Source organism: Trichomycterus rosablanca, chromosome 15 (assembly GCF_030014385.1).
Source record: "Trichomycterus rosablanca isolate fTriRos1 chromosome 15, fTriRos1.hap1, whole genome shotgun sequence".
NCBI lineage: Eukaryota > Metazoa > Chordata > Actinopteri > Siluriformes > Trichomycteridae > Trichomycterus > Trichomycterus rosablanca.
This window is the reverse complement of record NC_086002.1, coordinates 26,080,315-26,102,165: the sequence shown is the minus strand read 5'-3', so window position 1 is coordinate 26,102,165 and position 21,851 is coordinate 26,080,315. Positions and strand designations below refer to the sequence as shown.

General features: G+C 36.2%; 3 protein-coding genes across 4 annotated transcripts in view; 1 reads left to right on the top strand and 2 right to left on the bottom strand.

Moving 5' to 3' along the window:
- Positions 1–21,851, top strand: part of LOC134329013 (histone H2B-like) — a 49,953-nt gene that overhangs the window by 2,728 nt on the left and 25,374 nt on the right. The window contains exon 2 of one of the 2 annotated variants that reach the window (XM_063010255.1): positions 5,692–5,788. The exons of the other annotated variant lie outside the window; for it this stretch is intronic. The gene's annotated coding sequence lies outside the window, so the exon portion shown is untranslated. Of the gene's footprint in view, positions 1–5,691; positions 5,789–21,851 lie in introns of those variants that run through there. 2 annotated transcript variants of the gene reach the window in all.
- Positions 6,499–6,963, bottom strand: LOC134328434 (histone H2B-like). The gene has a single exon (XM_063009530.1). The coding sequence runs from the start codon at positions 6,961–6,963 to the stop codon at positions 6,589–6,591; it is 375 nt and encodes a 124-aa protein (XP_062865600.1). The 3' UTR covers positions 6,499–6,588.
- Positions 15,390–16,010, bottom strand: LOC134328825 (histone H1-like). Its single transcript, XM_063010057.1, has one exon. It carries the CDS (start codon positions 16,008–16,010, stop codon positions 15,390–15,392), a length of 621 nt encoding a protein of 206 aa, XP_062866127.1.

Here is a 21,851-nt window from a genome sequence, read left to right as displayed (position 1 = left end):
GGCAGTGCTGACCATGGTAAACTGGTGCCATGTGTTCCTGACATCTAGGTTTGTTTTTGGAAGACAAAAATTTTTGTTTTCTTCAGATTTACTGTTAGGGCCCAGTTCTGGCAGTACTGCTCCAACAGGTCTAGGTGCAGCTGCATAGAGTATAAATTTTACTTCCCCGTCCTGCAGAGTGAGTCCGGGGGCTGCACACTAATTCATTTATGTAGATATTAAACAGTGTTGGACTCAGACTGCAGTTCTGCAATTCTGTGTTGTGTGTTGTGTATGTTTGTCACCAGTTCTTACAGCACTTTTGTTTCTTAGTAGTATCTGTGTGTGTTTGAGTAAAATGTATGTATACACACTCACACACACACACACAAATACATAAAAAAATACATACATAAAAGAAAACACATATACAGTACATGTGTAGGGCAGTTGTAGCCTAGCGGTTAAGGTACTGGACCAGTAATCAGAAGGTTGCCGTTTCAAGCCCCGCCACTGCCAGGTTGCCACTGTTGGGCCCTTGAGCAAGGCCCTTAACCCTCGATTGCTTAGATTGTATACTGTCACAGTACTTTAAGTCGCTTTGGATAAAAGCGTCTGCTAAATGCTGAAAATGTAAATGTATGAACGTAACAGCTACATGACATTTTGTTCGTGTGTTGTCACATTTTGGCCACCAGATGGAAGCCACGCTCCACTAATTGTCTATTGGTTTTCCATAACATTATAAGTAACTAGTTATATTATAAGTTACTACTACAACTACCTTCACCAATAATAATTTTATTACGAAAACAACTATAATAGAAATTTTTTTTTTATTATTATGAGTAATTATGATTATTTACAGTTAATATTTTACAATATGTCTGTCCTAAAATGCCTGTAAGTACCCTGTGTTCAGTACTTAGAATAGTATTTAATTATTGATATTAATATATTATTCTGATCTCTCTCTCTCTCTCTCTCTCTCTCTCTCGCTCTCGCTCTCGCTCTCTCGCTCTCTCGCTCTCTCGCTCTCTCGCTCTCTCTCTCTCTCTCTCTCTCTCTCACTCTCACTCTCACTCTCACTCTCACTCACTCTCACTCTCACTCTCTCACTCTCCTAAACACAATTTTACCCACATGTTTTATTCACCCTACACCTCCTCCTACACCACTGCAGGTGTTTTAGATGTATTTTTTTTTTTTTATCCTAACGTGTCTCTAATGCTACTTTCACAAGCACTGAAAGGTTTCTAAAGCTATTTGATTGTTGTATTTCAATTTCACTACAACTGTACTGATTTGACTTAATATGATTTTTTTATCATACACTGCTCTGTTCTCCCACTCTGTCTCATATCCTAGTATGGGTTTTTTTTTGGGTTACATTGTCATGTCTCTAATGGCTATCTGTCCCACCTAAGTGTACAGTATTAAAAAATGCGACAAATATGGTGATTATGAAACCCCTGGCAAAAATTATGGAATCACCACTCTTGGAAGATGTTCTGTCAATTGTTTAATTTTGTAGAAAAAAAAAAAATCACAGACATGCCACAAAACTATCATTTTTCAAAATGTCAACCTTCTGGAATTAAGAAACAATAAAAAAAAAGAAACAAATATAATAGTTGTTGTCAGTCACAATTGCTTTTTTTTAGATCAAGTAGAGGAAAAAAATATGGAATCACTCAAATCTGAGGAAAAAATTATGGAATCATTAGAAAACACTGCACCATTATTACTTTGTTGCACCACCTCTGGCTTTTATAATGGTTTAAACTCTCTGAGGCATGGCGTTAACTAATGACAAACAGTATTCTTCATCAATCTGCCTTCAACTGTCTCTTATTGCTGTTGCCAGATCAGCTTTGCAGGTTGGAACCTTGTCATTGACCATTTTCTTCAATTTCCACCAGAGATTTTCAAATGGATTGAGATCCGGACTATTTGCAGGCCATGCCATTGACATTATATGTTTTCTTGAAGGAAAGTTTTCACGTCCTTTGCCCTATGGCAAGATGCATTATCATCTTGAAAAATTAAGTCATCATCACCAAACATCCTTTCAACTGATGGAATAAGAAAAGCGTCCAAAATTTCAATGTGGACTTTGGCATTTATTGAAGACCATCTCCCCTGTGCCTTTACCCGACATGCAGGCCCATATCATCAACAACTGTGGAAATTAACATGTTTTCTTTAGGCAGTTATCTTCATAAATTTCATTGGACAGACACCAAACAAAAGTTCCAGCATCATCACCTTGCCCAATGCAGATTCGCGATTCATCACTAAAGATCACTTTTATCCAGTCACCCACAGTCCACGATTGCTTTTCTTTAGCCTACTTTAACCTTGTTCTTTTCTTTTTAGGTGTTAATGATGGCTTTTGTTTGGCTTTTCTGTATGTAAATCCCATTTCTTTTAGGTGATTTCTTACAGACATTGACTCCACTTTCCGGCCACTTGTTTCTCATTTGTTTTGTTGTGCATTTTCTGTTTTCAAGACATATTGCTTTAAGTTTTCTATCTTGATGCTTTGATGTCTTACTTGGTCTACCAGTATGCTTCCCTTTTACAACCTTCCTATTTTGTTTGTACTTGGTCCAGATTTTAAACACAGCTTACTGGGAACAACCAACATCTTTTGCGACATTCCACAATGATTTATCTTCTTGAAGGAGTTTTATAATCCTCTCACTTGTTTCAACTGACATATCTTGTGTTGGAACCATGATTCATGACAATCTGCTTTGTGCAACAGCTCTCCGAGGTGTAAGCACTCTTTTTAAACTGAAGAATAATTAGCAAATCTAATCTGCTGCAGATGTTTTGTTTTTAAACTGCAAATTACAGAGTGATTCCATAATTTTTTCCTCAGATTTGAATAATTCCATATTTTTTTCCTCTACTTGATCTAAAAAAAGCAATTGTGACTGACCACAACTATTATATTTGTTTCTTTTTTTTATTGTTTCTTGATGCCAGAAGGTTGACATTTTGAAAAATGATAGTTTTGTGGCATGTCTGTGATTTATTTTTTTTCTACAAAATTAAACAATTGACAGAACATCTTCCAAGAGTGGTGATTCCATAATTTTTGCCAGGGGTTGTAGTACATTGTAATAGGGTTTAGGGTTGCATATAAGTCCTGTTGAATTTCTTTTTTTAACATGTTTAAAACTGCAAAATGTTTAAAATTAACTTTATTTACAGAAAAAAAAAAACATCAAATCGATTGTGGAACAATTTAGCGGTAGAGAAAAAAGAGTGGCGACACTCCCATAGGGAACTGTTGTAACTTTTTTTTTTTTTTTTTTTTACTACTTTTACTGGAGTAATATTTTACCTTGGATATCTCTACTATAACTCAACTACATGGTTTCTGTAGCTTCTCCACCTTTTACATTAGACAAAATGAACTTATGCATATTTATAATGAATTCATTAATGTATTACATGTAGGAATCAAGGTTATAATAGTTTTGGATTTTTCATTATAGTTTAGTTTTATTTCGTTTTGACTTTATTTTCTCTAATTTAGGTTTTAAAGTGGGTTTGCTAGTTTTTTTATTAGTTTTTATTATGTTTAATGCTTTAGTTTATGCTAATGTTTTAGTTTAGCTTTTATTAGTTCTAGTATTGGTTTGAGTTTTTTTTATACTTTGGGTCATTTTTCAGGTGCAGGATTTAAAAAGGTCAGAGTAAATATTGTGTAATAAAAACTCAACAAAAGATACCATTTAATTTTTTTACATTTTTTTTTTAAGACTGTTGAACAATAAACTGTCCACAAAACTGGTAACAGTCCACATAATAGCAGCCGTAAGTGCAAAATGTGTATAATACTGCTACTGAAATGAAGTTTTTGACAGTTACCATATTTCAGCCAGTTTTTTTTTAAAATGAGTCTGTTTACATGAACTGGTAAAAGTGAGGATCTTTACCTGTTCATAACCCTGCCACTAAAAACAGCCGCTCATAATATGAACCATTTCTAGATGCAACACCAGTGGTGTAACTAGGAGCTCATGGGCTTCAGTGCAAAAAAAAAATGTTGGGCCCCCTCAACAAATTGCATCTGCTGATAGCTGATCAGAATAAATTAAAAGTCACTCAGAAGTTACACTTCAAGTTCAAATTCCTGCCTCTGGTATTTTTAATGCACAGTTTTTTTTTATTTTACTTAACAAAAATATTGTAATATAATAATAAGGACCTGGCGAGTGCAGCCAGTGGTAGTGAGGTGAGAGGTTAATGTTGTGGAGGCCCCCCTGCCATGGGCCCCGGTGCACCTTCTGTATCTGCTGTAGTTTTTCCTGCCCTTGTAATTCACACAAGAACTATTTTTCCTTAAAAATGTTTCCTCTCACCTGTCATGTAATGTGAATTACACATCTAGTGTCTGGCCCTTTAAGAATGTTAAGTGTACTATAGTGCACAGGGAGCGAGTGTGTAGGGAAGCTATCAGAAGTTCTGTTCATCAGAGTTCTGCTTCATGCACTTTTAAGGAACGCAAATTACCACAGAGACGCAAATTTACGTGACACAAACAGCTCAGTAAAAATAGTTTGATTAAAAAATTTTCATTATTAAAAATGTATCGATTTTTTTTTTTTTATCTCGATTAAAATTTTTAACGCTTTAATCGCGTTAATTACCGTGATTAACGACAGCCCTAATAATAATATAAACTATTTCATGAGACACACATCAGTCCGGGTCTCTCAGATTGTTGCAGGCAGATACATACTGAGCTGCTACAGTGCTTCTCTCCTTCTCCTCTCCTAACATGATGCTCAGTTTCTGACTGCTGTTATTTATGTAGTATGTAGATTCAGATTCAAGTAGCTCTGTAGGCATGACAGTAGGAAACAATATTGCCAAAGCAGTACAAACTATAAACAGTAAAACTGAACAGAGAACAAAAATAATAGACAATAAAAAATTATTTGTCTAATTTACATAACGATATACAGAGGATATAAAAATGTTCTTAATAAACATATATAGGTGTGTGTGTGTGTGTGTGGGTGTGTGTGTGGGTGTGTACACACAAATTTGTTACCCACTGTCTCTCAGGTGGTGTAGCGTTGACACATACTGTGCGGCGAGCGTTTTCTGTAATTTTTCTAATTCTGTAAGTGTTTGGGGATTTGGGATTTGTTGTTTAAATCTGTCTGTGACATTTTCTCCATTTTCAAATGGATTTCTGGATCAATGTCATTTCCAAACTCATACATCTTTTGTTCAGTTTTATCAAATGTTTTAAAACTCAAATGATCATACTCACTCCATAGTTTGTGTGGAAGCTTTATATAGTTCTTCATTTGTATGGGTTCAAATCTTTCAGTTCCTTTTGTCATAATTACTTTGGCTTCCTCCGGTGTTCCGTTTAGCCGTATCATCACTTTACAGTTCCTAGTCCATGTGACTTGTATTTTATGTTGTTTTCTAAGTATACGTGCTTGTCTTGCAATATCTGCATTCTTTTTGGTAAGATTCTCATTGATGTACACTCCTGTTCCCTTCAGCTTCTTTGCCTGCCTCAGTAGTTCAGTCCTGTGCTTTCTATTCACAAACCTGACCACTATGGCAGGCTTTGTTTTGCTGTTTTTTTCTGGGCAGAGTATGGCAAGCTGAAATATTGTTAGTTTGTAAGTTTATATTCTTACTTTCAAATAACTTTTTAACTTGCCATTCCAGAGATTGCAGTTCCTCTGATGAGACGTCTTCACCATCTTTGCATTCAGCTACACTGGCGTAGGATCTATGTGAAATTTCCAGTCTGCTTATTATTAAATCTTCCATCTTTGTATACTGTTCCAGGTCATCAATTCTTCGTTCTAATCCATAAATGATTTTGTCTTTTTCTTTAACTCTGGTCTTTAACTCTTTAACTTCATCCATTAAGTCCAGTAGCATGCTCTGCTGTTTCACCACTTTACTCAGTTCCGCAGACATAAAATCCAGAGATTTTTTTAATCTCTTCTATTTCCTCAGATATGTTATTGATTTTCTTGGGTAGCATGTTGTTCAGTGTCCTTGTATTATGATAGATAGTACAGTGTAAATAGCATATCGGCCTTAGAACATAATAGATAGCTTAGCTTACAATGCTCATAAATAAATGACAAACATGAAAACGCGAAGGCTATTCTATCTATAATTTTAATACGTTCTCGTTAGTTTTGTAAACGCCTAATACAGTTAGTTATCGTTTTTTTTTTTTTTTTTTTTTTTTTTTTTTTTTTTTTTTTTTTAAGTGCCGGGTTTGTTTGGCGAGATCAAGGAGTGTAGCATCTCTCTCTCTACGGCTCTGAGTGTATTATAATATCTTTTTTAAGAGTACTGTGATATTTTGTGTAATCTCCGAAACTCACCACATAGTGAGTCGTGTACAACTCGTGAAAAACAGCAGTGCCCAAAACTAGTAATATATTAATAAATAAATCAAGTATTATAAACATGGGAAGCTAGCTAGATACAGTGTGTATGACATATTCAGACAGAATATAAAAAAAAAAGAGGAAAATTCTCTTAACTTGATAAGATGGGTGGCTCTTAAAAGAGCCGTTGGTTTGCCAGAGCGACTAAGGCGCTTTACTTGGAGCTGGTGTACTTGGTGACGGCCTTGGTACCCTCGGACACGGCGTGCTTGGCCAGCTCACCGGGAAGCAGCAGGCGCACAGCGGTCTGGATCTCCCTGGAGGTGATGGTGGAGCGCTTGTTGTAGTGAGCCAGACGAGAGGACTCACCAGCGATACGCTCGAAAATGTCGTTGACGAAGGAGTTCATGATGCCCATAGCCTTGGAGGAGATCCCGGTATCAGGGTGGACCTGTTTCAGGACCTTGTACACGTAGATAGCGTAGCTCTCCTTCCTGGCCTTTCTGCGCTTCTTGCCTCCTTTGCCGGCGGTCTTGGGGACGGTTTTCTTGGAGCCCTTCTTGGGTGCGGCCTTCGCTGGTTCAGGCATGATGCTGCTGTTTCCTCTAGGACAAACTGCAAGTGAATGTAGACGCTCTACACGCCCGCTTTATTAACCCTGCATGCTGAGTAAGCCAAGATGAAACACGTAACTCTGATTGGTCCAAGGTCCTGGGTTTCTATTGGACAGACAACATACCGTTCCACGCCCCCTTCTGCCCCATTCACTAGAATCTGTTCTTTGTTGTCTGTTCCCGCTTAATCTGAGGTCGATACATGTTTTAAAACCGAATATAAAAGATTCAATAGCAATATTTTATTAAATGTTATATATATAGATAGATAAAGATCGTGTTAATGATTGTAGTGTAATCTACAGTATGGCTGTACATTGGTAGTATGCAAACACGCCGTATGACGGCTAAACGAGAGATCTGATAGTAAACGTAATACTAAAACTACTAATGATAATTCAAAGCTTTTAGGGCTACACAAGTGAACTAAAAAAAAAATGCATCAGTGAATGTGTTATTTTTACTTATAATGATGCTTTCAAGCTTTTGGGGCTAAACAAGTGATTTGCAAATGTACACATCTGTGAACGTACTACTACTAATAACAATATTATTAATAAAGCAGAAAGACTTCCTCTTTTGTAGAAAATATGGGTGGCTCTTAAAAGAGCCGTTGTGTTAGCGTGGAGGTCTGAACGTTTAACCCCCGAATCCGTACAGGGTGCGTCCCTGGCGTTTCAGAGCGTACACCACGTCCATTGCGGTGACGGTCTTTCTCTTGGCGTGCTCGGTGTAGGTGACGGCATCACGGATGACGTTCTCAAGGAAAACCTTGAGCACACCGCGGGTCTCCTCGTAGATCAAGCCGGAAATACGCTTCACACCGCCACGGCGAGCCAAACGGCGGATGGCGGGTTTAGTAATACCCTGGATGTTATCACGGAGAACTTTGCGGTGACGCTTAGCGCCTCCTTTTCCAAGACCTTTGCCGCCTTTTCTTTTTTTTTTTTTTTTTTTTTTTTCTATTTAATATTTTATTTAAACTTCATCAGAGTACATGGAAATTACATTACATTATCAAGACAATCATTTACAATTTTAAAATCTTCCACAATTCAGAGTCCTTAAATAAAACATTCATTGTTCTTATTCTTTTCAGTTCAGTTCTTATATTTTTATAAACATTCTCTGCTGAAACAAACTGTTGGTCAATAGTCATTCTGCATCTTGTTTTCCATAATTTAGACTTCACAATACACAGTACTAACCACAAGAAGTCATGTTTATCTTTAGGCATGATTTCATCAAAAATACCGAAACAGACGGACTTCATATGAATTTTAATCTCAAGACCTAAATTTTCCATTTTGCTCCATACTTCTTGGGAACGATAACACTCTAGAAGAAAATGTTCTAAAGTTTCCTCTGTCTGGCATTTTGGCATAGGGCACATGTTTGTCTTCACAAAACAACTCCACTTCACTACAGATCTCACTGGAAGTCTCCTCACTGCTACCAACCATGTAATATCCCTTAACTTCTCAGATATTTTTTTACATAAGATATTATTTACACATTCTTTCTTTTCTTCCTCTCTAAGGCCTCTAAAATCCACTATATTACAATATTTCAAATCTACTATTAGCTTGTAAATCTTTTTATTAGAATCCTTAATCCAATCTATATTCAAAACATTAAATTTATTTATAAAATCACCATAAATTAATTTATAATAAGGAACCGCTCTAGAGCGGCCTTTTTTCTGTTTCCAATTTGTGATGTTTCCAATCCAATCAGCTTGTCTGTAAATGCCATTTGCAATAATTTTACATACAAAAATTTTTGTTTTAATGGAAAGATCAATTGCTCCTAGACCACCCATTTTTTTCTGTTTATATAAAAGTTCACGCTTAGTTACTTCACGTGTTGAATTCCAAATAAAATTACAACATAATTTATTCATATTTTTAAGCCATTTATCTGTGGGAGGGAAAATACAGGATACAAATATTATTTTTGATAAGATAAAGGTCTTAACCATATTTATTCTTGTTTTATAACTTAAATTACAATTTTTCCATTTACTAAATTCTTCTTTAATAATTTGTTCTTTTTCTTTCCAGTTATAATCTACACAGCCATTGTTATCAAAATATATACCTAGGACTTTAAGATGTTCAGTCTCAGATACATCAATTGGAAATTTTTTATTAATGTCTCCAATTCACACACATTCTGATTTTAAAACATTCAGGGTGGCTCCCGACACTTTCTCATATAAGGAGAAATGTTCATAAATAATGTCTAAATCTTTTCTTGTTTTAATGAACACAGTAATATCATCAGCATATGCAGAAATTATAAATTGGTTGTCACCTAATCTAACTCCTTGTAGTCGTTTATCATTTCGAATTTTAGTAATTAATGGACTTAAGCCAAGAACATATAGGGCAGCACTGAGGGGACAACCTTGTTTAACACCTCTCATGACTTGAAAACATTCTGTCAAATTACCATTAACATTAATCTGCACATTAGATTTTATATACATACACTTAATCATGGCAATGAAATCATCAGAAAAATTATACATTTTCAAAACTTCCCATAAATATTCTCTTGATACAAAATCAAAGGCTTTCTTCTGGTCCAAAGTGACCATATAAAAACTTTCACCACTCTCAAACACCAATTCCCTCGAAATATTTAAATTATCCCACATTAGTCTTCCTTTGATAGCACAGGTTTGTTCTTTAATTATTATTAAATCTAATACATCTTCTAACCTATTCATTATTATTTTGGCGAAAATTTTGTAATCTATGTTCATTAAGGTTAAGTGTCTCCAATTATTAATATCATTTACATCTCCCTTCTTATACAATAAAGATAAAACACCATCATAAAAAGTGTCATGCATATAACCTCTTTTTACACCTAAATTAAACACCCGTGTTAATAAATTTGAAAAAACAAGAATATCAAAGTGATAAAATTCAGATGGCAAACCATCTTTACCAGGAGATTTTTTAAGATTCAGTTGTTTAATAGCAGACACCACTTCACATTCTTTAATACTTTCGCCTAAATAGTCATAGTTTGTATTATGTTTAAAGTCTAAGAAGGATTTTAAAGATTTTTTATCAATTTCAATTTCCTTATACATATCTTCACACAAATCTTTAATAGTATTCATTATCTCTTTAGCATCTGTAACTACTGTACCATTTTTATCTTTGATAGAACCAATGTAAGCCTTTTGTCTTTTTTGGGAGTATAAATGAGTCACTTGAGATGAATTTAAAGTTTCATCAGAATTATATCCTATTTGAATTTGCAATTTTGTCAAGGACTCATTATTTAAGGTATCTATTTCTTTTCTTAAATCTGATAATTCATTATCTTCATAGTCCGTTAAAAAACTTTTTTGTTTAAAATTAATGTATTTTTTCATAATATAGTTATACCTTTTATTTTTTTCCTGATTTACCATTTTACTTCCGTGTTTTAAAAAATATTTGATCTGAGTTTTTAGAATTTCCCACAATTTACAATCGTTTTTTATAAATATATTTAAAGACATGATTCTAAACAACTCTTCTTTTAATCCCATGATTACTTCTGGATGCTTTAAAATATTTATATTTAGTTTCCAATAATTTTTACTAATCTCTTTTTTAAAATCAATCTTGGATATCACTGTCAAATGATCGGATTCAATAATTAATTTTGTCTTATAAGATTTTACTTGAAAAGTTTTATTTACATAAATTCTATCAATTCTAGTTTGACATGAGCTATCAGATCTAGTAAAGTCAATTCGATCAGGACAAATTATTCTAAAAGTGTCTTGCATACAATACTCTTCCATAATTTGTTTTAAAACTTTTCCTTCCCTACTTAATTTAAATGGTTTATTTGAAATTCTATCTTTTTCATCGGTAATTGTGTTAAAATCACCACACACTATAATATAAAACCCTACACATAATAATGCTTTAACCTTATTAAAAAGTTGGATTTTCTTACTTTTGTCTTGAGCCGTGTATATATTTATTACTCTGATTTTTTTTATCAAACCAAAACACATCAATAAACATTAATCTGCCTGGAATAATTTCACGTAATTGAATAACTTTTACGTTTTCTTTATAAAACATAATTCCGATACCGTCAGCTTTACTTTCCCCGATTGAAAGGAAACTCTTATTTTTAAACCACAAACTTTGTACATCTTTAACATCATTTACATTTGAAAGCCTTTTCCTTTTTAAATATGATCTTTATTAAGACATGATTTTCAGAACAAAGTTATCATCATTACATTACAATCCGAACAAGATAAAGAACACAGCAATAACACATACAAAACATAAAATCTATTACATACAAATTTTTACAACTTAAGTATCGACCATGGAAATTTTTTCTTAGCTTTAAGATCTTCAGTTCGCAACCGTCTTAAGTGACAAACAATCTGTTTAAAAACAATGTCAGCACTTATATTAATTTGGTCTATAATTATTTTGCATCTTGTTTTCCAAATCTTTGTATTCACCACACAAATAATTAGCCAGTAAAATTCTTCAATATTTGTATGTACATTATCAAAAATACCATACATTATTGTTCTCATATTTATATCAAAATCCAAATTTAATGTTTTTACTTTATTCCAAATGTTGGTGGTTCTTGTACAGTTCAACAAAAGATGTTCAATTGTTTCTTCTTCCAGACAACCATGTATAGGACATTTAGTGGTGGTGACATAGCAACTCCATTTCACAATTGTTCTAACAGGTAGTCTATGATTTATTATTAGCCACATAGTGTCTCTTATATTTTCAGAAATATTTTTAGAGAGTATGTTCTTTATTATTATCTTACTTTCATTTAAATCTGTCTGTCTATACTGTAAGGTTTCTCCATGACAAAATGTATTAATTAATTTATAAATTTCTTTATTTGATAAGTTAATCCAGTCAATATTTAAGTTTGTATGCTTAAATGTGAAATCACCATAAATAAGTTTATAATAAAATACATCTTTTCTTTTCTTTCCTTTTTGTTTCAACCATTCAGATTCCTTTAGTATCCACTTAGCCTTCCTTTCCATTGCTTGTGCTATGTTTTTACAAAATGCAATTTTTAATTTAATGCCCAAGTCGATTGCTCCTAACCCTCCTTGTAACTTTGGTTTAAACAAAAGGGTTCGTTTTGTTACCTCCCTATTTGTATTCCATATAAATTTAATACACAATTTGTTCACAATTAGTTTCTTGAAGCCGAGCTTCTCTTTATGTTTGTGGATTTTGCTTTGTGCACAGAGGTTTAGTCCTGCTGGAACAGGACAGGGTCTTCCCCTTTAATCTAATTCAGTCATGGTCTTTATCTCACTCGCTTATGACACTTGTTAACACTTGTTAGCTAAGGTGGCGGCTGAAACACATGAATTTCCAAATTAGAAAAGGCATCATTGTGAATTCCGTTGTTTTATTACCATTATTACAATAACCAGTCTTATGGTTAACATTCAATATTCTGCTCATTCCTCATACCTTCATCCAGCGTGTTTACATTCTACCAATGTACAGCCATACTGTAGATTACACTACAATCAGTTTATACCATCTCTGTGTAAAATACAGACTGTACACCGTGCAACACCAACGCCACTAAATTCTCCTAACAATTTTTTATATTACATAAAAATACATAAAAATACACATACATAAAAGAAAACACACACATACACACAAACACACAGATTTAGTTCCTGTTTTCACATTTTGGTCACGAGATGGAAGAAACGCTCCACTAACCGTCTATTGGTTCTCCATAACATTATAATTACAGTTACTACTACTACCATCATCACCAATAATACTATTATTACAACAACTATAATAGAAATAAAAATCATTATTATGAGTAATTATGATAATTTACACTTAATAAATTATTGCGCTCATTGGGCGTCTTGATGAAGCTCTTTTCTCATTGGACGATCGTGCTTACATCAAATGTCACTTACTGGTCGGCGTTCTGCCGCTGCCTCGTTTCAAAAAACAAAGTATTTCCTCCATGCTGTTGGCGGGATTTATAATACTTTCCTTTGTTTCTTTGTGCTTTTAGAACACAGCTTACAATCGCATTTAAAGTATATACCTTTAAAAAAATATATTATTGAATATTTCGTTCATTTTCCTTATTATTATTAGCATTATTATTATTTTTGTTCCATGTGTATTACACAAACACGTTTGCTGCACCGCTTTTAATCGTCTATATTGTTGGTTTTGCTACTGCAAGTGATCTATAACTTGGCTAATGTATACATATATAGGGATATACGTAAAGATAGATAAATGGGGGAAAAATTAAGTCATACATATTGATTTGTTAATTTTTTACCATGTCATAAATCATATGGTTTATGACATGTGAGTCTATGAAACGATATTTTTAGAGAGTATGTTCTTTATTATTATCTTACTTTCATTTAAATCTGTCTGTCTATACTGTAAGGTTTCTCCATGATAAAATGTATTAATTAATTTATAAATTTCTTTATTTGATAAGTTAATCCAGTCAATATTTAAGTTTGTATGCTTAAATGTGAAATCACCATAAATAAGTTTATAATAAAATACATCTTTTCTTTTCTTTCCTTTTTGTTTCAACCATTCAGATTCCTTTAGTATCCACTTAGCCTTCCTTTCCATTGCTTGTGCTATGTTTTTACAAAATGCAATTTTTAATTTAATGCCTAAGTCAATTGCTCCTAACCCTCCTTGTAACTTTGGTTTAAACAGAAGGGTTCGTTTTGTTACCTCCCTATTTGTATTCCATATAAATTTAATACACAATTTGTTCAGGCGATTAATACATTTTTCATCTGGTGGAAAAACAGTAGCAAGAAATAATAATTTAGATAAAATAAAGGTTTTAATAATATGTATGCGAGTTTTATAGTTAGAGCCTTTGAATTTGTCCAGTTCATGTTTCACTGACTCTTCTTTCTTTTCCCAGTTTAGTTCACGTGCTCTATCTTTAGATACATATATACCCAGTACTTTTATTTCTTCTTTTATATTAACTTCTAGATAGGGTTGTGTATTTCCTCCTATCCAAATACCTTCTGTTTTCATTTGGTTAAGTTTTGCACCTGCTATTATTTCATATTCATTAAAATAGTCTTTTAATATATTGTATTCAAATTGGTTTTTAATAAAAACTGTTATATCATCAGCGTAAGCTGAGATTTTAATTATGTTGTTCTTAGAAAGTTTTATACCTTGTATTCTTGGGTCATTCTTGATTTTATTTAGAAGAGGGCTAATAGCTAGTACATAAAGGGCTGCACTTAAGGGGCAGCCTTGTTTAACTCCCCGTTCCACTAAGAAGGAATCTGTCAAAACACTGTTTACTTTTACTTGTGTCACAGATGTTTTATATAATAGCTTAACCATATGTATAAATTTAGGAGGAAACCCATAGTGTTCCAACACCAACCAAAGATACTCTCTAGATATTAAATCAAAAGCCTTCTTTTGGTCAAGAGCAATAATAAAATAATCGTTAATGTTTTTATTTGTCATTATCTCTCTTAAAGAATTCAAGTTGTCCCACATATATCTGCCTTTTATTGCACATGTCTGTTCCAATTCTATCAAATTGTCTAAATGTTCATTTATTCTATTCATTAAAATCTTAGCAAATATTTTATAATCTACGTTCATTATTGTAATTTGTCGCCAATTATCAAAATCATGTGAATCTCCTTTTTTTAAAATTAAGTTAATTACACTTTGATAAAAAGATCGGTCTTCCCTCGGCCACTCATTTTGATGATCAGATGCGTTCGTGGAACAAAACTGAAGTAAACTGGGAGAGAGCTCGAAACGGTATGATATAGGCAAACTGGCCTCTCTTCTATTGGCTTAGAGAGAAGGCACAGCTGAGCCAATCATAAACGCGCCGTCATGTCTCAGGGAAACACATACAAGCCCCCTCACATATTGGCCCCGCCCCTCCTCCCCTCTCTTCTCCTCCGTTCTCCCGTCCATGTAATGTATGATACAGAAAAGCTTCTCTTAAGCAACAATTACATTATATTATGTCACAATAACATTTACACTAACAATTACATTATGTAAGGAGCTCATATACGTGAGTGCACATACATATACACATTTATACAGACAGTTTTATGGGGATGTGTGACAAAATTATTACACATAAAACAAGACCAGTTATACTTAGTGTTTTTAACTCCTTGCTTATTACACTCTCCACAAAATATGTATGTATGAATGGTTGCATGTATGAATAGTTGTATGTTCGCATGCATGCTTATATGTATGTATATATTTAGGAAACGAGACTCTTTAGAGGAAGATATAGGTGGCTCTTAAAAGAGCCGTTTTAAGAAAACGAAGTTAATAAAACAGGAACATGTTTACTTCTTTTTGGGTGCAGCTTTTTTGGTCTTGGCCGCTTTGGGCTTAGCGGTCTTAGGTTTGGCTGCCTTGGCTTTTTTAGGACTCTTGGCTGCCTTCTTGGGGGTCGCCGGCTTCTTAGCCTTCTTGGGGCTCTTGGTGACTTTCTTAGCGGCAGCAGCGGGTTTCTTGACCTTCTTGGGGGACTTCTTAGCGGCTTCGGGCTTCTTGGCTGTTACCTTCTTGGGCTTCTTTGCAGCGGCGGGTTTCTTTGCGGCCTTTTTCACTTTAGGAGCGGCGGCTTTTTTGGCCGCGGGCTTCTTCGCCTCGGTCTGCTTCTTGTTGAGCTTGAAAGAGCCTGAGGCGCCGGTGCCCTTGGTCTGCACCAGGATGCCCTTGGTCACCAGGCTTTTGACGGCGAGTTTGACGCGGGAGTTGTTCTTCTCCACGTCGTATCCACCTGCAGACAGAGCTTTCTTCAGGGCGGCCAGGGACACGCCGCTCCTCTCCTTGGAAGCGGAAACAGCTTTGACGATCAGCTCGCCGACGCTGGGACCCGCTTTCTTGGGTTTGGCCGCGGTCTTCTTTTTAGGAGCCTTGGCGGGGGCCGAGCTGGCCGGTGCTGGAGCTTCTTCTACCATCGTTGTTGGAGCTAAAACGGCGCTAAGAAAGAGCGAGTGAAGCGCTGTGCTCTGTTGTACAGAGACTCCTCCCTCTTACGAGAGGGGGCGGGGCTTTATAGCACACATGAGAACTGTGTAGACTCAACTCGGCCAGTGCAGCGTCTGTGTGCTTCCGTGACACATGCGCACTTGTGTTTTCTCATGGCAGATAACGATTAAAATACAAGTCCTGATATAAAATGCGAGGTAATAAAGTGCACGTCGGCCGAACATAAGCTCTCTCGTTCATGTAAAAGCCCGCAAAGGGAACCTAACGATGCTCTGTTTCCTTGTGTTCTGCTAAAACAGCACACCGCTCCTGATGCGTAAAGCGACGCAGCGCACATTTCACATCTTATTACATGTAAAAATATGCTGAGGAAACCCGATCTTCTTGTAGACACAGGCTGAAAAGAGCAAACCAGACCTTGGTGTTTTCCACATGTATTTATAAGCGGATGTGAGCTTCATTTTCTACTAGAAAAATAGGCTGTTTAGTGCGAAGTAAAACACAGCTACCAAGCAGGACTAGGTCGAGTCCAGGGTGCTTAACTGTCATGTAGCTGAAAGAACAAATGGGCAGTGGCGGAGCCAGACAATTTTCACAGGGGTGGCCAGACTGAGACCATTGCTCACACAGGGGTGGCACAGAAACTGATACTTTTTTTATGTGGTCACTCACTCATTTACCTATACAGACAGTGAGTGCCATGTAGAATTACATCACGAAGACCTGCATACTAATAATAAGCTTTTTTTCTCTTCATTTTCTTTGACAAGTGAAAAAACAAAACATAGCAACCTTAACATTATGAGGAAGAATTTCAAAGATATTCCTTTGCAATACTTTATCATTTGGCTGCCAACTTGTGTGTACTGATGAGACTCAACTGAATCCCAGAACATGCCAGTGTGAATGCATGGAGAACTAATTTTAATTTTCTTTTCAAGAATATGATACAGACTGACCAACACTATTACGCTAAATCAGCATTGAAAATTGATTTTACTTTTTATAGCCTTCTACAATGCTGGAGCTTCTTAAAATGGAAGATTTTCTTTTAAATAGAAGTGTTATTTACCTCCCAGCTAACAATTTTTGGTTCCCAGAACGTTCCGGGAACGTTAGTTTTTGGTTCCCAGAACGTTCTGGGAACGGATCATTTTGGTTGCCCTTTGGTTCCCCAGGAAAGTTTTCTTTACGGAAATAGAACGTTCCCGTTTGGTTGTGCATTATAGTTGTGGGAACGTTTCCCTAACGTTCCCGTAACCTTAAAATTATTGAAACCTTAAGGGAACCTTGTACTAACCTTTAAATTATTGAAAACTTTAGACAACCTTGCAATAACACTCCGGTAACACCGGCAGCCCGTGTCGGCTCTGACTCTTTTTGAATGACTGCCCAGAATCGGGCCAAATACACTGGCCCAAATCCGGACGCCAGATCTCCGCCGACTCTCCCATAACTGGGCCGGAATAGCCCCCGAAACACTACGATACCATTTATTTACCGTTTTCTTCTCCTTTCACATCCTCATAGAAAAAATAGTAGATTTATGCTACAGATTAACTACAGATTGTGCAGTAGAAAGTATTTTATTAAGATAATTGCAGCAAGTAGTGTAATAATAATCATCAGAATATTATAAATAAGACCAATTACAAAAGTGAACCAAAATGACAGCTATATGAATACTATACATAGAAAATAACATTTAATTGCATATAAGAATAATAATTATAAAAGTAAATTATACAATATAAAGAAGTACTGTTTGTTTGTTTATTAGGATTTTAACCTCATGTTTTACACTTTGGTTACATTCATGACAGGAACGGTAGTTACTCATAACACAAGATTCATCAGTTCTCAAGGTTATATCAAACACATGAACAATTTAGTGTCTCCAATTCACCTCACTTGCATGTCTTTGGACTGTGGGAGGAAACCGGAGCACCCGGATGAAACCTACGCGGACATGGGGAGAACATGCAAACAACACAGAAATGACCCAGACCGCCCCACCTGGGGATCGAACCCAGAACCTTCTTGCTGGATCTTGTGACCTTGGCTGATGATCTACACCGGCTGTTAGATGCTGCAGAGTAGTGTTCATAGTTTTTACTCATGTATGAGAGGTGAATAAGCAAATGTGGCTCAGTGATGGTAGTGGACACTTGAATATCTACAAAGAATACAAGGGACAATCTTTGGGTTATAAAATTATATACGATCAGCCATAACATTAAAACCACCTCTTTGTATGTATACTCTTTTTCTATCAGCTCCACTAACCATATAGTTAACTAACCATTTACTGACTTTCCCTATGGGATTAATAAAGTTATCTATCTATAGGTGCACTTTGTAGCTCTACAGTTCCACTGTCGTCCATCAGTTACTCTGCATACTTTGTTAGCCCCCTTTTACCTTATTCTTCAATAGTCAGGACCTCCACATGACCACCACAGAGCAGGTATTATTTAGGTGGTGGATTATTCTCAGCACTGCAGTGACACTGACGTGGTTGGTGGTGTGTTACTGTGTGTTGTGCTTATATGACTGGATCAGACACAGCATCGCTGCTGGAGTTTTCAAATACCGTGTCCACTCACTGTCCACTCTTATATTATACACACCTGCTTTGTTGGTCCACCTTGTGGATGTAGTCAGAGATGGTAGGTCGTCTGTTGCTTATTATTGTATTACTATTATTGTTGTTGTTCTTGTTGCTTATTGTAGCTTTTAAGTTTACGTTATCCACAGTATTCAATGAACTTTAATTATTTAGCAGCTGTTGTCTAATGCTAGAAACTGTTAGCCTTTTAGCTAACGTTACCTGAAGTGTTTCAGTTCAGACTACCAGTTAACCTGAAACTCACTAGATAACATTACCATAAACAGTTTTCATTTCCAAATTGCTCTCTATCTTAATCCAAAACTCATTAATATACTTTCTGCTTACATTTTACTAAGTAAAAAGTTGTTAAGATTAAATGTTTATTTACCTCACACGAACGAACGATTCCTCTTTTTCAACGGCTTGCGTCGCACTGTTGCTATGGTGACGCTCGTTCTGCCGGCGCTGAATCAGAGACTGGACGCTGGACCACAGCCGGACAACCAGCGTCGGCGCGCACGCGTTTCTACGAGCACCAGCCAAACCCAGCTGTGGTAACAACTGGGCCGGATCTGGCTACATTGATTCTGGCCGATTCTGACACTCGGCCGACTGTGCCGATAGAAAAGTGGAAACTGGGCCAGATGATTGTGCTAGCTGGGTTAACTTAGAAACCTTCCGGGAACGTTACTGGAACGATACTTTATACACATAAGAAATAAAACCTTATACAAGCTTTACCTAACGTTCTCTGTTAGTTCTCATAAAACCATGAGAGAACGTTAGGTTTCATAGTTTTATAGTTGGTACTTGTAAGTAAAGGTTGATCTACATGGACCGTCTCAAGCAAAAGGCTGTTTTTTTGGTAAGTTCCTACCAAAAAACTTTAAAGATCATAAGAAAACCTTCCGGGAACGTTACTGGAACGTTACTTTAAACACATAAGAAAGAAAACCTTAAGGCAACTTTTAGATAACGTTCTCTGTTAGTTTTCATAAAACCATGAGAGAACGTTAGGTTTCATAGTTCCCGGAACGTTCCGGGAACAGCGCTAATATTTTTAACGAAAATAGAACGTTCCCATAACGTAATGGGATGGTTCCCTAAAAATAACCATAGGGGAACCAAAATCTTACGTTACGGGAACGTTCTGTGTTAGCTGGGGTTCAGTATTGTAACTGATACAGGACGCGCTTTGTTCTGTATTTTTATCAATGGGAGACGGGTGGTGTGTATGAAACAGAAGGAAACTGCTGCTACTGTGGGAATTAGAAAGCGTTTGGTTATTATATTAAGTAGTGTTCACTTTTATTCTTAGTAACGGTGTGTGTGCGCTGGTTATAGCAGCATAACCTGTTTAATACACCGCTGTATGAGTAGCACAGTGGGTAGAGTGCGTTGTTGTTTTGCCTAAAATATGGTTCTGATTTATAATTATAAAGAATGAAAATAATAAATGTTAAACACCATAAATAAAACTTTTGTTCTCATGACTGTGCCCTTCAACGCACTCTACCCACTGTGCTACTCATACAGCGGTGTATTATCCAGGTTATGCTGCTATAACCAGCGCGCACACACCGTTACTAAGAATAAAAGTGAATACTACTTAATATAATAACCAAACGCTTTCTAATTCCCACAGTAGCAGCAGTTTCCTTCTGTTTCATACACACCACCCGTTTCCCATTGATAAAAATACAGAACAAAGCGCATCCTGTATCAGTTACAATACTGAACGCAGCGTTTAGTCTCCAGATAAAGAAGGATTCTGTATTTTACAGGACGGTGGGTAACTCTGGTTTGATTGTCTCTTATATAGTGAGTGAGGTAAAACACAGCACCAAAGCTTTAAATCAGTCCCACACATTCTCCTGCTGGTTTAATACAAGCTCTGATACACTGAGTCCAGTGTTACAAAAGTGAAACAAGCTTTAAAGCCTCGGTATCAAATGTTCCGTCCCTAATAAACAATGTTTTGTCCATTTTGTGTTAATTATTTTCATTATTTCGCTTTTGTTTTCCTTGTGGGAACTCCTTAGATGTTTAGAAGAGCGGACGGTAAATAGAGATGCACACGCCACGTCTAACCGTCTCAAACAATCTAATAACTTTTGTTAGGATAAATCTTTTAGTTCAAAAGGTCCTGAAGAAAGCAGTCGGGAAGTCCAGAAAGTACTCTTTAAAACACTTTATTAAGTGTAAAAATGATCTGTGAATATATGCCAGAGCTAGGCCGATCGGCGCTCCTTTCTCCTGCAGTCTAGACACACAACCACCAAGAAAGAGAGCCGGCGTCTAAGCCCGCCATTCTTTTAAACTAGTCTAGGCTCCTCCTCCGCCACTGCTGTTGGAGCCAATGAAATGTGCTAAAGAGGCCCATGCTCCGCCCACCCCCTAGGTGGGGGTCTAGGGGACCTCTGCCAAGAGATCATGGCAGCCGCCATTTTGAAGAAAAGACCATGCGGCATGAATGTCGTAAAACTTGGAAATTGCCGTAAAACTTCCCATATTAAATGTACGTTTTTATGTTCCGAAAAACCTAACACTTTCCACAAGAAAAACAATAGTGGGTCAACTGGATAAAATTATTTTCACAAACTAGACAAAACATCGTTTATCGTCACCATCACAAACTCCGTTCACTTTACCGCTGAGAAACAGTTTGATTGACAGCAGGTAAGCAACACGCACTTCCGGTTTATTGTCCCTACCTTTTCCGTCAGAAATGTGCGGCCGAGAAGTGCAAAACAAATTTACATTTTAGAAAACAAAATTACATATGCTGAAAACAAATTTACAAGTGCTGAAACACTTTTACATATGCCAAAACAAATTTACAAACACTGGGTTCCCAAGCACTTGTAAATTAGTTTTTGCTTTCGTTGTAAATGTTGTTTTTGTTTTTTTGTAATTTTGTTTTCTGAAATGTTAATTTGTTTTGCACTTCTCGGCCACCATAGTACATAGGATCTCATTCCAGTTGCAACATAAGTCCTACTTGCAATATACTGTAGTAATACATGTCATCCCATTTGCAATACAGAATTACAATTCTGGGGTGGCAGAGCGGGACGGGTTGCGGGCCCCTGCCGGCCTCGGGCCGGGGACCCTGGGTACCGAAAGCAGAGGCGATCTGAGGTCGTCCGGGTCAACCCGTCCCCCCAAAATACGGGGGGCCCCACTCACAGCGTCCGGC